Source organism: Oncorhynchus keta, chromosome 12, assembly GCF_023373465.1.
Source record: "Oncorhynchus keta strain PuntledgeMale-10-30-2019 chromosome 12, Oket_V2, whole genome shotgun sequence".
Classification (NCBI taxonomy): Eukaryota; Metazoa; Chordata; class Actinopteri; order Salmoniformes; family Salmonidae; genus Oncorhynchus; species Oncorhynchus keta.
The window spans coordinates 37,674,704-37,690,666 of NC_068432.1; the positions used below are offsets into that span (position 1 = coordinate 37,674,704).

General features: G+C 42.4%; 1 protein-coding gene across 1 annotated transcript; it reads left to right on the top strand.

Annotated features, from left to right (window-relative positions):
• The first annotated feature begins 6,926 nt into the window (after positions 1-6,926).
• On the top strand, positions 6,927-9,314 carry LOC118391724 (purpurin). Its single transcript, XM_035783225.2, has 5 exons — positions 6,927-7,021; positions 7,459-7,576; positions 7,854-7,990; positions 8,286-8,611; positions 8,818-9,314. The coding sequence occupies exons 2-5, from the start codon at positions 7,460-7,462 to the stop codon at positions 8,826-8,828; spliced, it is 591 nt and encodes a 196-aa protein (XP_035639118.1). The 5' UTR covers positions 6,927-7,021; position 7,459; the 3' UTR covers positions 8,829-9,314.
• Positions 9,315-15,963: the final 6,649 nt, after the last annotated feature.

The following is a 15,963-nucleotide window of genomic DNA, read 5'->3' on the forward strand; positions in this document are numbered from 1 at the left end:
TCATACTCCTTCTGTTATCTATTGGCACTATAATTCTTCAATGTTAGTTCAATTAATTTGATATGCCAGATATAGTCAGCAAATGTATGCTCCCTCTCAGCCTCTATCCCAAAGGTTGAATGAATAAAAAACAACACGCCGAGACATACTTTCCACTGGTCTAAATGATTACAGTAACCTGGTAACCAAAATACCAACATTGAACGCCTGTACAGAAAAAGCTGTGCATTGTCGAATGCAGTACAATATCACATGATATTGTCAATAGACATCCATGTGCCAGCAATCTTCCCTGAGGTCTAAGATCAAGTGTGGTGTTACAAGCATAAGTATTGTACAGGCATCAGCTTGGAGTTTGCAAGCACAGTACGTGGCTTTTCAAAGAACTACAGAACAGCTAAAGAACTACAGAACAACTAAACAACTGTATAACATCTAAAGAACTACCAAACTACAGACCAACTAAAGAACAACTAAATAACTACAGAACAACTAAAGAACTGCATAACTACTAAACAACTGTATAACATCTAAAGACCTACCAAACTACAGACCAACTAAAGAACAACTAAAGAACATCTAAAGAACTACCAAACTACAGACCAACTAAACAACTGTATAACATCTAAAGAACTACCAAACTACAGACCAACTAAAGAACTACAGAACAACTAAACAACTGTATAACATCTACAGAACTACCAAACTACAGACCAACTAAAGAACTACAGAACAACTAAACAACTGTATAACTGTCAGGACCCGGTTACGAACCCGGGTCTCCGGAGTGAGAAACAGTCACTAAACCAACTGAGCCACGAATAGTCAGCAGAACCCAGAAGATGAGGCAGACACAGCAGTACTTGAGACGGTGTATTTAATGAAGTAAAAAGTGAAGTTCTTCAGGAAAACATGTAACTCCACAACCTCAAAAGGAATTCCACAAGAACAAAGGTAATCCTCCAAGACAAAAAAGGTAAATCCACAAGGTGGAAGGTATAGCACAAAAAGCCTCAAAAGATACTCAAAAACAAACAAACAAGAACAAAAAACAGAATTCCACAAGAGCGTCCACCAGGATCAACAAGAGTTCACAGAGTACTAGGGCTGGGTACTAACATACAAACACAGAGCAAAGAACTGAGTAAAACAAAGGGTTTAAATACAATCAGGGGAAACGAGGCACAGGTGCAAATAATAATGGGGATCAAGGGAAAACAAAAGGTCAAAAGGCACAATGGGGGCATCTAGTGACCAAAAACCGGAACAACCCTGGCCAAATCCTGACAATAACATCTAAAGAACTACCAAACTACAGACCAACTAAAGAACTACAGAATAACTAAATAAATACAGACCAACTAAAGAACTGCATGACTACTAAACAACTGTGTAACATCTAAAGAACTACCAAACTACAGACCAACTAAAGAACTACAGAACAACTGAACAACATCTAAAGAACTACCAAACTACAGACCAACTAAAGAACTACAGAACAACTAAATAACTACAGAACATCTAAAGAACTACCAAACTACAGACCAACTAAAGAACACAGACCAACTAAAGAACTACAGAACATCTAAAGAACTACCAAACAGGGCTCCGGGCAGCCGAGCGGAAATGGAGGAAAACTCGCCTCCCTGCGGACCTGGCATCCTTTCACTCCCTCCTCTCTACATTTTCCTCCTCTGTCTCTGCTGCTAAAGCCACTTTCTACCATTCTAAATTCCAAGCATCTGCCTCTAACCCTAGGAAGCTCTTTGCCACCTTCTCCTCCCTCCTGAATCCTCCCCCCTCCTCCCTCTCTGCAGATGACTTCGTCAACCATTTTGAAAAGAAGGTCGATGACATCCGATCCTCGTTTGCTAAGTCAAACGACACCGCTGGTTCTGCTCACACTGCCCTACCCTATGCTCTGACCTCTTTCTCCCCTCTCTCTCCAGATGAAATCTCGCGTCTTGTGACGGCCGGCCGCCCAACAACCTGCCCGCTTGACCCTATCCCCTCCTCTCTTCTCCAGACCATTTCCGGAGACCTTCTCCCTTACCTCACCTCGCTCATCAACTCATCCCTGACCGCTGGCTACGTCCCTCCCGTCTTCAAGAGAGCGAGAGTTGCACCCCTTCTGAAAAAACCTACACTCGATCCCTCCGATGTCAACAACTACAGACCAGTATCCCTTCTCTCTTTTCTCTCCAAAACTCTTGAGCGTGCCGTCCTTGGCCAGCTCTACCGCTATCTCTCTCAGAATGACCTTCTTGATCCAAATCAGTCAGGTTTCAAGACTAGTCATTCAACTGAGACTGCTCTTCTCTGTATCACGGAGGCGCTCCGCACTGCTAAAGCTAACTCTCTCTCCTCTGCTCTCATCCTTCTAGACCTATCGGCTGCCTTCGATACTGTGAACCATCAGATCCTCCTCTCCACCCTCTCCGAGTTGGGCATCTCCGGCGCGGCCCACGCTTGGATTGCGTCCTACCTGACAGGTCGCTCCTACCAGGTGGCGTGGCGAGAATCTGTCTCCTCACCACGCGCTCTCACCACTGGTGTCCCCCAGGGCTCTGTTCTAGGCCCTCTCTTATTCTCGCTATACACCAAGTCACTTGGCTCTGTCATAACCTCACATGGTCTCTCCTATCATTGCTATGCAGACGACACACAATTAATCTTCTCCTTTCCCCCTTCTGATGACCAGGTGGCGAATCGCATCTCTGCATGTCTGGCAGACATATCAGTGTGGATGACGGATCACCACCTCAAGCTGAACCTCAGCAAGACGGAGCTCCTCTTCCTCCCGGGGAAGGACTGCCCGTTCCATGATCTCGCCATCACGGTTGACAACTCCATTGTGTCCTCCTCCCAGAGCGCTAAGAACCTTGGCGTGATCCTGGACAACACCCTGACGTTCTCAACTAACATCAAGGCGGTGTCCCGTTCCTGTAGGTTCATGCTCTACAACATCCGCAGAGTACGACCTTGCCTCACACAGGAAGCGGCGCAGGTCCTAATCCAGGCACTTGTCATCTCCCGTCTTGACTACTGCAACTCGCTGTTGGCTGGGCTCCCTGCCTGTGCCATTAAACCCCTACAACTCATCCAGAACGCCGCAGCCCGTCTGGTGTTCAACCTTCCCAAGTTCTCTCACGTCACCCCGCTCCTCCTCTCTCTCCACTGGCTTCCAGTTGAAGCTTGCATCCGCTACAAGACCATGGTGCTCGCCTACGGAGCTGTGAGGGGAACGGCACCTCAGTACCTCCAGGCCCTGATCAGGCCCTACACCCAAACAAGGGCACTGCGTTCATCCACCTCTGGCCTGCTCGCCTCCCTACCACTGAGGAAGTACAGTTCCCGCTCAGCCCAGTCAAAACTGTTCGCTGCTCTGGCCCCCAATGGTGGAACAAACTCCCTCACGACGCCAGGACAGCGGAGTCAATCACCACCTTCCGGAGACACCTGAAACCCCACCTCTTCAAGGAATACCTAGGATAGGGTAAGTAAGGGTAAGTAATCCTTCTCACCCCCCTTCTCCCCAACAAGATTTAGATGCAAGTGGCTGTTCCACTGGTTGTCATAGGTGTTTGCACCAATTTGTAAGTCGCTCTGGATAAGAGCGTCTGCTAAATGACTTAAATGTAAATGTAAACTACAGACCAACTAAAGAACTACAGAACAACTAAAGAGCTGCATAACTACTAAAGAACAACATAACTACTAAACAACTGTATAACATCTAAAGAACTACCAAACTACAGACCAACTAAAGAACTACAGAACAACTAAATAACTTCCGAACAACTAAAGAACTGCATAACTACTAAAGAACTACAGAACAACGAAAGAACTACATAACAACTAAAGAACTACTAATGCCCAAAGAGCTATCCCAGAAATAGACAATAACACTGGGTGTAATGCCTCAAAGTAGTGTTGAGAAAGATTACAGTACACAATGCTCTAACTACTGGAAGTGCCTTTAGTTAAATTAATGAAGATTGAATGAGTGGTGGTGCCACTCCTCTGCAGAGCCCGTTAGCCAATCATTCATGCCCTTTGCCATCATCCTCTGTGTCCACTCCTCAGAACAAAATGTCCCCAGAGAACTCCAGACAGCTCCTGGCAGGAGGCTCCAGGTACTGGGATTACACTCTTATACTGGTAACAGGTGGACAGTGGTGGGAAAAGTACCTAATTGTAATACTTGAGAAAAAGTAGAGATACCTTCATCGAAAATGACTCAAGTAAAAGTGAAAGTCACCAAGTAAAAGTCTAAAAGTATTTGGTTTTAAATGTATTTAATTATCAAAAGTAAAAGTATTAATAATTTCACATTCCTTATATTAAGAAAACCAGACGACACTATTTTCATAATTTTTACAGATAGCGTGGGGCACGCTCCAACAAAGTGTTTGTGTCTAGTGAGTCTGCCAGATCAGTCAATAGAGTCAATAGGGATGACCAGGGTTGTTCTCCGGGGAAATATATGGAGTGAAAAGTACATGATTTTCTTTAGGAATGTAGTGAAGTAAAAGGAAGTTGTCAAAAATAGTAAAGTACAGCTACTCCAGAAAACGACTTAAGTTGTACTTTAAGGTATTTTTACTGAAGTACTTTACACCAGTGCAGGTGGGTGACAAAAAGCCTCAGCAGAAAATAGACTCCATTGACACAGTACATGCTTGTGATAAAAATAGGCCTGTCATGTAAAAAAAAAGGTCTTCTGAAATAACTACGATCATGCAACTATACTAAGATCCTGGTGAGGTCATCTCACATGGCACTTGTTACACAATATTATTAAAGTCACCTGATCAGGGTGAATCTCCCCAGATGAAGAGAGCAATCTAGGACATTTCAGCCTCACCCTGCAGGCTCAAAATGGAAATTGTGTGTGTGTGTGTGTGTGTGTGTGTGTGTGTGTGTGTGTGTGTGTGTGTGTGTGTGTGTGTGTGTGTGTGTGTGTGTGTGTGTGTGTGTGTGTGTGTGTGTGTGTGTGTGTGTGTGTGTGTGTGTGTGTGTGTGTGTGTGAGAGAGAGAGAGTTTTTGTGTGTGTGTGTGAGTGCGTTCATGTGTATGTGACACAACAGAAGCGTTAGTGTTTATTGTATCATGTTGTTTCCAGCTGAGTTCATACACTGAGTCTCCATAGAACACAAGTGTTACGTTACAAACATAACCTTAAAGCCATGCCAGTTATGTACATCACATATACATGGATCAGAGTCAAACAAAGCCTATCTATAAAAACACTAGCTCACACAGCACACCTTGTCCCCAGGCTAATTGCTACCAGATAGCAATAGCTTGACAGAGAGATTCAGCTGATGGATGAGACTACAATATTGTGACTTTTAGCCAGCTGGCTGTTTTATCATACTTCAGGATCTCCAAACTATTGTCAAGGTCTACAACTGAGCAGTGCTGCTGGCAGTGGGTGATTTTTTAATATTTTTGATATATACATTCTGTCACATAAAAAGCACATCTCAAGAAGTTAAATAAAATACATGTAAGTGCCTGTTAAGTGCGAAATAAAGTTACAGGGTTGACCATTTCATTTTCAATTAGCCATAAATCCCATTGTGACAGCAGGAATGGAAGCCTCACAAAATAAAATGCTTTTTTTCCCTTCTTTTTTTGCCTGTCTTTTTATGGGTAACAGGCTTGACTTGTTATGCTCAACCCGGTCAGTTTTTCACCACAAAACACCAGAAAATTGCCAAAAGGCATAGAACCAGCTCACATGCTTTAAACTATGATTTGATTACTAGATGTTCAATGATTCTTTTGAATAATAATAAAAAAAGGAATATGGTTTTAACATTTTAAAATGAGAGTAATCCCGTGTGGCTCAGTTGGTAAGAGCATGGCACTTGCAATGCCAGGGTTCTGGGTTTGATTTCCACTGGGGACCAGAACAAAAATGTATGACCTCATTACTGCAAGTTGCTCTGGATAAGAGTGTCTACTAATTGACTAAAATGTAAAAATGAGATTTAAGTTCACCTATCACACACTTTGGCATTCCCCATAGGGAAACCCTTTTTGGTTCGAGATAAAACCCTTTTGTTTCCATGTAGGACCATTTTGGGTTCTGTGTAGAACCCTCTGTGGATAGGATTCTCCATGGAACCCAAAACAATTCTACTTGGAACCAAAAGTGTTCTACCTTGAACCAACAAGGGTTCTTCAAATGGTTCTCCTATGGGGACAGCCGATAGCACCTTTTTTTCTAGAGTGCGGGGTTGACTTTAAAATGAAGGACATGTTGTTTTTTACTTCAAAATGAATCACTAATCACATGAAATAAATAATAATAATCTTCAGAAATAACTTTGTCAAAGCAACAAAACAACTAGGGCTTTACAATCAGAGTGAAATCTTAAACCTGGGTTAGGTGGGTTAAAATCTTTCTGTAAGTCTCAGAAATGAACATGTCAATACGCTGAATTTTGGCACTGATTTATTGTATTCTCTGTTTGGTCTATATTAAAGAGAACTTAAATTAATATAACAGCTTTTAAAATTCTATTTGGTGCAAAATGTCTACTTAAAATATCAAGGATGATGCAAAATACACTTATTTTGTGGAACGACACTAGTATTCCATCAGCATAGTAATGATTTATGTTCTGGAACACAACAACTAATGCTCATTACTCCTGGCTCTGATTTCTCTAATCTTGCTGGTCCTCTGTGTTTGTAGAATACATTTTCCCATTGTAAGTATGTGTGTGTTTGTGTGTGTGTTTCTTCACAGTTACATAAAGCCCTAATTGTTTTTACGCGAGGCATGAGTGGGTTCAGAGGTGAAGCCAGATTATAGTCGGAATTTCACCAACCGGATTAACCCGCGATTTAATCACCTTATTTACTTACAAGAAGTGAAAATAATAATTAAGCTTGTCTGTGTTCGTGTATATAAAGGACCCCAAACACAAGAGACTCCACAACCTAACGGACAACCACAAAACAGAGATCACTGAGTTCTACTTGCTGCTCATCTTTACAAAGAAAGGTAAGGTCCAGCCACATGGTAAAGAGGAGCCGTGGATATAATATAACTTGATTATCTTACTGAAAACGTAAATATTGTTCCTGAATACAGTATGAATTTATTTTGGAAGATACTAGTTAGCTAAGAATGAGTTGTGCTTTTGTATATATGTGCATGCAAAATATGTGATTGGACAGCTCATTTTTACCTCAGGACCCTATGAACATATAACAGAATGACCATCGTTCCTAAAGATTTTTTTTTGTCTTTTTACTACAACTACTAGTGTGTTTACTAACTTCATTTGAGGCTCTCTCTCCTGATCTAGTGTATATTTTGTCTAGTGTGGTCAGTTCATCCCCATTGTCTCTCTCTCTCTCTCTCTCTCTCTCTCTCTCTCTCTCTCTCTCTCTCTCTCTCTCTCGCTCTCTCTCGCTCTCTCTCTCTCTGCTGTGCAGCATGGGATCCTCAAAGCTGACTCTCCTCATGGTCCTGATGGCCTGCGTGGAACACACCTGGTCTGCCTCCTGCGTGGTCGACAGCTTCACAGTCAAGGAGGACTTTGAACCGAAGAGGGTGAGCTTTGCTACAGTACATACATTATGGGTCACATCCCTAGACAGACAAAAACAAGCAAATGATGTCAGTTCTAAACATGATTGGATAAACATGGCTGTACGAGAATGTTTAACGTAAATGAATATGAGATTATTACAATGATCTACTGATGAAGTCTTACGTCTCCATATATACATTTAGTGCTCTGGATTTCCACCCTCATCTCCATCACTGTCTACGGTATGTGTGAGCATTTCTCACCTTTCTGATTTTGTTCTGTTTCTCTCTGTGGCAGTATGCAGGGAAGTGGTATGCCCTTCAGAAGAAGGACCCAGAGGGACTATTCCTCCAGGACAACATCTCCGCTGAGTACACCATCGATGATGACGGCACTATGACAGCCTTCTCCAAGGGACGTGTCACTCTCTTCGGGTGAGTAGGTCTATATCAACTTGGAAAAACTAGCATATAAAGCATAGAGTCTAAACTAATTGTCTAATTGTACAGAAGAATGTGGTTTGATATCCGAACATTAATCTAAACAATTTGTCTGTTAGACAACAAGATTTTGTGGACAGGAAATATAGACAACAGTTTACAGTGTGTGTTATGGATCGCAATAATGTTGCGTTTGTATTTGACCTCCGGTTCTGTTTTGCGAGAGCTAATATGAGTTTGAATTTGTTCTGGATTGTGTGCTGAATAGTGTGTGTTGTTGTGATGACAGGTTCTGGGTTGTGTGTGCTGACATGGCTGCCCAGTACAGTGTGCCTAACCCCACCACCCCCGGCAAGATGTTTATGAACTACCAGGGGCTGGCCAGCTACCTGTCCAGTGGAGGTGACAACTACTGGGTGATTGACACCGACTATGACAACTATGCCATCACCTACGCCTGCCGTACACTGAAGGAGGATGGAAGCTGCGAGGATGGTTACTCCCTGATCTTCTCCCGTAACCCACGTGGCCTACCCCCAGCCATCCAGCGCATTGTCCGTGGGAAACAAGAGGAGATCTGCATGGCTGGCCAGTTCGAGCCTGTCCTGCAGTCCGGTGAGTTGGACACAGCATGGAAAAAAATGAGATCCCATCTGGATAATTGCAATGAGAGCATTTATCCAGAGCATCCTGATTAATGAATGAAAGATGAGCGGTAGCTTAGAGTTGTAGTTAAAATACAATAAAAAACTATTCACAACCTTAGGAAGATAACTTATTCATGCTCCCTAACCTAACTTATTTTTCTCTTTCATCTACAGGAGCTTGCTAAGTTGGTAGCACACCCTGTGCTCAATTCCTTAAACATGCTGGCATGAGAAGAGGCCTCCAGGGCCGATGGATGCATCCATAACAGCGCTGTAGAAATGAATAGACCGTGTTGCTAGGCGGGAGGGAAGAAGCCCACCTCAGCCACCCATTGTCTCAAGGGAAGGGTTGCTCAATTAGGTTGGTGTGTTCTGTCAAGTCAAGTGCGTGTGTTAAAATGTATCTTCTTTTTTTTCAACAAATCTCTGAGTTGCATCCATGTTTGATCAAGACTGCATTTAAGCAAAAAGGCCTGAGTGTGTGTGGTATATGGCCAATATACCATGGCTAAGGGCTGTTCTAATACACGACGCAATGCGGAATGCCTTGATACAGACCTTAGCCATGGTAAATGGCCATACATCACAAACCCCCGAGCAGCCTTTTTGCTATTATGAACTGGTTGCCAATGTAATTAGAGCAGTAAAAATAAATGCTTTGTCATACCCTTGGTATCTGGTCTGATATGCTATGGCTTTCAGCAATCAGCATTAAAGGTGCAAACCACCCAGTTTATAAAGAGGTACATTGAGACCAACACTGAGACAAAGCACCACAACAAGCCTCAAAGTTACCCTGAACAAAAATATAAACGCAACACTCAACAATTTCAAAGATTTTACTGAGTTCACAGTTAATCTATGTTTTTCACATCACTGGGAATACAGATACGCATCTTTTAGCCACAGATCCTTTAAAACAAAGATCAGACATTTTCAGCATTCAGGAATTGTGTACAAATCCTTGCGCATTATCACTTTTAGTTTTTAGTTATTATATTTTTAGTCCAGCAAATTCAACCAAATCTATCTGGACATGAATACTACACTGAGTATACCAAACAGGGGCACACCTACCTACCCCCCTATTCGACAGCGCAAAACCTAGCAGTACTATTTATTTTCTCTGAGAGTGAGGTGGATACAGTTGAAGTAAGAAGTTTACATACACCTTAGCCAAGTACATTTAAACTCAGTTTTTCACAATTCCTGACATTTAATTCCAAGAAAAGTTCCCTGTCTTAGGTCAGTTAGGATCACCACTTTATTTTCAGAATGTGAAACATCAGAATCATAGTAGAGAGAATGATTTATTTCAGATTTTATTTCTTTCATCACATTCCCAGTGGTTCAGAAGTTTACATACACTCAATTAGTATTTGGTAGCATTGCCTTTAAATTGTTTAACTTGGGTCAAACATTTCGGGTAGCCTTCCACAAGCTTCCCACAATAAGTTCAGTTAATATTGGCCCATTCCTCCTGACAGAGCTGGTGTAACTGAGTCAGGTCTGTAGGCCTCCTTGCTCGCACACATTTTTTCAGTTCTGCCCACACATTTTCTATAGGATTGAGGTCAGGGCTTTGTGATGGCCACTCCAATACCTTGACTTTGTTGTCCTTAAGCCATTTTGCCACAACTTTGGAAGTATGCTTGGGGTCATTGTCCATTTGGAGGACCCATTTACGACCAAGCTTTACCTTCCTGACTGATGTCTTGAGATGTTTCTTCAATATATCCACATCATTTTCCTACCTCAACCAACATTTGGCAAAACACAACACACAATTCTCTACCTTTGGCACAACCTTCACAACTAAAATATATTGTGTGCAAATGAAAAGCAACACTGTTCAACAAGATAAGCTGAATTATCAATTGATCACTTTCTCTCTTCACATGTGCAAACAGTGATTGCATAAATGTTCACTTTACAATCAGACCTTTGGTATGGATAAAAAGACCACAGGTGAGTACTCCTATGTTTGGTGAACAACGGAAGCAAACTTGACAGAGAGAGGTAGAGTTTGAGGTGGGAGTAGAGGTATTTTTTATTGAACTAATCAAGTCAGTTAAGAATAAATTATTATTTACAATGACGGCCTACCCTGGATGACGCTGGGCCAATTGTGCGCCACCCTTTCAGATTCCCAATCACGGCAGGATGTGATGCAGCCTGGATTCAAATCAGGTACTGCAGTGACACCTCTTGCACTGAGATGCAGTGTCTTAGACCACTGCGCCACTGGGGAGAGGTAGAGACAGAGGTGGACATAGAGGTGGAGGGGAGATAGAGGTGGAGGTGGACATAGAGGTGGAGGTGGAGATAGAGGTGGAGGTTGGGGTGGAGGTAGAGATGAAGGTGGAGGAGGAGGTGGAGATAGAGGTGGAGGTGAAGGTAGAGATAGAGGTGGAGGTGGGGGGTAGAGATGGAGGAGGAGGTAGAGATGGAGGTATTTGTATTTGTTATGGATCATATCAAATGTATTTATAAAGCCCTTCTTACATCAGCGGATATTTCAAAGTACTGTACAGAAACCCAGCCTAAAACCCCAAACAGCAAGCAATGCTAGAAAGGGCTGAACCTAGGAAGAAACATAGAGAGTAACCAGGCTATGAGGGGTGGCCAGTCCTCTTCTGGCTGTGCCGGGTGGCCAAGATGTTCAAATGTTCATAGATGACCAGCAGGGTCAAATAATAATAATCACAGTGGTTGTCGAGGGTGCAACAACTCAGCACCTCAGGAGTAAATGTCAGTTGGCATTTCATAGCCGATCATTCAGAGTATCTCTGCCACTCCTGCTGTCTCTAGAGAGTTGAAAACAGCAGGTCTGGGACAGGTAGCACATCCGGTGAAAAGGTCAGGGTTCCATAGCCGCAGGCAGAACAGTTGAAACTGGAGCAGCAGCACGGCCAGGTGGACTGGGGACAGCAAGGAGTCATCAGGCCAGGTAGTCCTGAGACATGGTCCTAAGGCTCAGGTCCTCCGAGAGAGAGAAAGAAAGAGAGAAAGAGAAAGAAAGAGAAAATTAAAAAGAGCATACTTAAATTCACACAGGACACTGGATTAGACAGGAGAAATACTCCAGATATAACAGACTGACCCTAGCCCCCCGACACAAACTACTGAAGCATAAATACTGGAGGCTGAGAAAGGAGGGGTCAGGAGACACTGTGGCCCCATCCAACGATACCCCCGGACTTGAACAAACAGGTAGGATATAACCCCACCCACTTTGCCAAAGCACAGCCCCACACCACTAGAGGGATTTCTTCAACCACAGGCCGAGTATAGCCCACAAAGATCTCTACCATGGCACAACCCAAGGGGGGGGTGCCAACCCAGACAGGAAGATCACGTCAATGACTCAACCCACTCAAGTGACGCAACCCTCCTTGGGACGGCATGGAAGAGCATCAGTAAGCCAGTGACTCAGCCCCTGTAATAGGGTTAGAGGCAGAGAATCCCAGTGGAAAGAGGGGAACCGGCCAGGCAGAGACAGCAAGCATGGTTCGTTGCTCCAGTGCCTTTCCGTTCACACACTCCTGGGCCAGACTACACTTAATCATAGGACCTACTGAAGAGATGAGTCTTCAATGAAGACTTAAAGGTTGAGACCGAGTCTGCGTCTCTCACATGGGTAGGCAGACCATTCCATAAAAATGGAGCTCTATAGGAGAAAGCCCTGCCTCCAGCTGTTTGCTTAGAAATTCTAGGGGTAGTTAGGAGGCCTGCGTCTTGTGACCGTAGCGTTCGTGTAGGTATTTACGGCAGGACCAAATCAGAAAGATAGGTAGGTGCACGCCCATGTAATGCTTTGTAGGTTAGCAGTAAAACCTTGAAATCAGCCCTTGCCTTAACAGGAAGCAAGTGTAGAGAGGCTAGCACTGGAGTAATATGATCACATTTTTTGGTTCTAGTCAAGATTCTATCAGTTGTGTTTAGCACTAACTGAAGTTTATTTAGTGCTTTATCCGGGTAGCCGAAAAGTAGAGCATTGCAGTAGTCTAACCTAGAAGTGACAAAAGCATGGATACATTTTTCTGCATCATTTTTGGACAGAAAGTTTCTGACTCATGCAATGTTACGTAGATGGAAAAAAGCTGTCCTTGAAACAGTCTTGATATGTTCGTCAAAAGAGAGATCAGGGTTCAGAGTAACGCCGAGGTCCTTCACAGTTTTATTTGAGACAACTGTACAACTATCAATATCAATTGTCAGATTCAACAGAAGATCTCTTTGTTTCTTGGGTCCTAGAACAATCATCTCTGTTTTGTCCAAGTTTAGAAGTTGAAAATTTGCAGACATCCACTTTGTTAAGTCTGAAACACAGGCTTCCAGGGAGGGCAATTTTGGGGCTTCACCATGTTTCATCGAAATGTACAGCTATTTGTCATCCGCATAGCAGTGAAAGTTAACATTATGTTTCCGAATGACATCACCAAGAGGTAAGATATATAGTGAAAACAATAGTGGTCCTAAAACGGAACCTTGAGGAACACCGAAATTTACAGTTGATTTGTCAGAGGACAAAACATCGACAGAAAATATCTAAACCAGGCCAGAACTTGTCCGTGTAGACCAATTTGGGTTTTCAATCTCTCCAAAAGAATGTGGTGATCAATGGTATCAAAAGCAGCACTAAGGTCTAGGAGCATGAGGACAGATGCAGAGCCTCGGTCTGACGCCATTAAAAGTTAATTTACCACCTTCACAAGTGCAGTCTCAGTGCTATGATGGTGTCTAAAACCAGACTGAAGCGTTTCGTATACATTGTTTGTCTTCAGGAAGGCAGTGAGATACTGCGCAGCAGCTTTTTCCCCAAAAATTGAGAGGAATGGGAGATTCGATATAGGCCGCTAGTTTTTTATATTTTCTGGGCCATGGTTTGGCTTTTACACGAGAGGCTTTATTACTGCCACTTTTAGTGAGTTTGGTACACATCCGGAGATGTAGAGAGCCGTTTATTATGTTCAGCATAGGATGGCCAAGCAAGGAAGCATCTCTTTCAGCAGTTTAGTTGGAATAGGGTCCAGTATGCAGCTTGAAGGTTTAGAGGCCATGATTATTTTCAACATTGTGTCAAGAGATATAGTACTAAAACACTTGAGTGTCTCCCTTGATCCTAGGTCCTGGCAGAGTTGTGCAGACTCAGGACAACTGAGCTTTGGAGGAATCGGCAGATTTAAAGAGGAGTCCGTAATTTGCTTTCTAATGATCATGATCTTTCCTTCAAAGAAGTTCATGAATGTATCACTGCTGAAGTGAAAGCCATCCTCTCTTGGGGAATGCTGCTTTTTAGTTAGCTTTGCGACAGTATCAAAAATACATTTTGGATTGTTCTTATTTTCCTCAATTAAGTTGGAAAAATAGGATGATCGAGCAGCAGTGAGGGCTCTTCGAAACTGCACAGTACTGTCTTTCCAAGCTAGTCAGAAGACTTCCAGTTTGGTGTGGCGCCATTTCTGTTACAATTTTCTGGAAGCTTGCTTCAGAGCTCAGGTATTTTCTGTATACCAGGGAGCGAGTTTCTTATGACAAATGTTATTTGTTGTTCAGGGTGCGACTGCATCTAGGGTATTGTGCAAGTTTAAATTGAGTTCCTCAGTTAGGTGGTTAACTGATTTTGGGGTAGGTAGAGGGAGTCTGAAAGGGCATCTAGGAATCTTTGGGTTATCCGAGAATTTATAGCACGGCTTTTGATGATCCTTGGTTAAATCAAAAGTCTCAGAGTACAAAAATCAGTTAACCACCTAACTGAGGAACTCAATTTTACCTAGCGCAATATCCTAGATGCAGTCGCACCCCTAAAAACAAAAAAACATTTGCCATAAGAAACTAGATTCCTGGTATACATAAAATACCCGAGATCTGAAGCAAGCTTCCAGAAATTGATCACCATTAGCTGCTGCCAACGCAAGAGCTACTCTTCCTGGAGTCCAGCAAAATTAAGGCAGTTTATACAAATGTAAAACATTACAATACATTCACAGATTTCAAAATAGTGATGAAATCAATCTCTCCTCCACTTTCAGCCAGGAGAGATTGACATGCATATTATTAATATTAGCTCTCTGTGTACATCCATCTGAAACTAACTGCAGCTCTTTGATGAGTGTTGCAATCATTTCAGTCAAGTCAGTGGCATGTTGTTAGTAAAAATTGAAAAAAGCAGGTGGAGGTAGGTCACTGTGATGATTTTAACTGAAACATCCTCACTTGTAAGAAAGCTACGCAAACCAGCCAATAAGCTGCCATGTTGAGTAGGTGAAGGCAAAAATAAAACCAAAAACCCATTGGCTTAACAATAAAGTGACAAGGGGAATCAACAATATAACCATGTTACATATGGGGTGGAAGGTGTATGATCGCAAACCCCATTGAACATATGGCCATTTCCAGGCAATGTAGGAGGCCTGTGGTGGCATTCCAGTCTTTTCAGGGGTGGAGGTGTCATGCTAAATCAAATCAAATTGTACTGTTCACATACACATGGTTAGCAGATGTTAATGCGAGTGTAGCGAAATGCTTGTGTTTCTAGTTCCAACAGTGCAGTAATGTCTAAGAAGCAATCTAATAATTGCACAACAACTACCTAATACACACAAATGTAAAGGGATGGAATAAGAATATGTACATAAAAATACATAGATGAGCAATGGCCGAGCAGCATAGGCAAGATGCAGTAGATGGTATAAAACACAGTATACACATATGAGATGAGTTACGTAAGATACAGTTGACGTCAGAAGTTTACATACACTTAGGATGGAGTCATTAAAACTAGTTTTTCAACCACTCCACAAATGTTTTGTTAACAAACTATAGTTTTGGCAAGTCGGTTAGGACATCTACTTTGAGCATGACACAAGTAATTTTTCAATTTTTTGAGAAATAAGTTTTTGTGCTTATGGCAAAAGTCTGTGATCTTTTATTTCAACTTATGAAACATGGGACCAACACTTTACATGTTGCGTTTATATTTTTGTTCGCAATATAGTTTTAGTTCAGCAAATTCACCCAATTCTATCTGGACATGAATAATACACTGAGTACACCAAACAGTGGTACACCTACCTAATATTAGGTTGAATATGAAACATGGGACCAACACATTCTTCCTTCAGCTGTTCAGTGTAATAATAGAAACAGTGACACAAGGAATAAATACACAGTGAATAACAATAACGAGTAAAAATAGAGTGGCTATACAGTATACAAGGAGTACCGAGACAGTGTGCAGGGTTCAAGGTAATTGAGGTAGCTATGTACACACACGTAGGGGTTAAATAAACATGAAATAAAAACAATTTTAAAAAG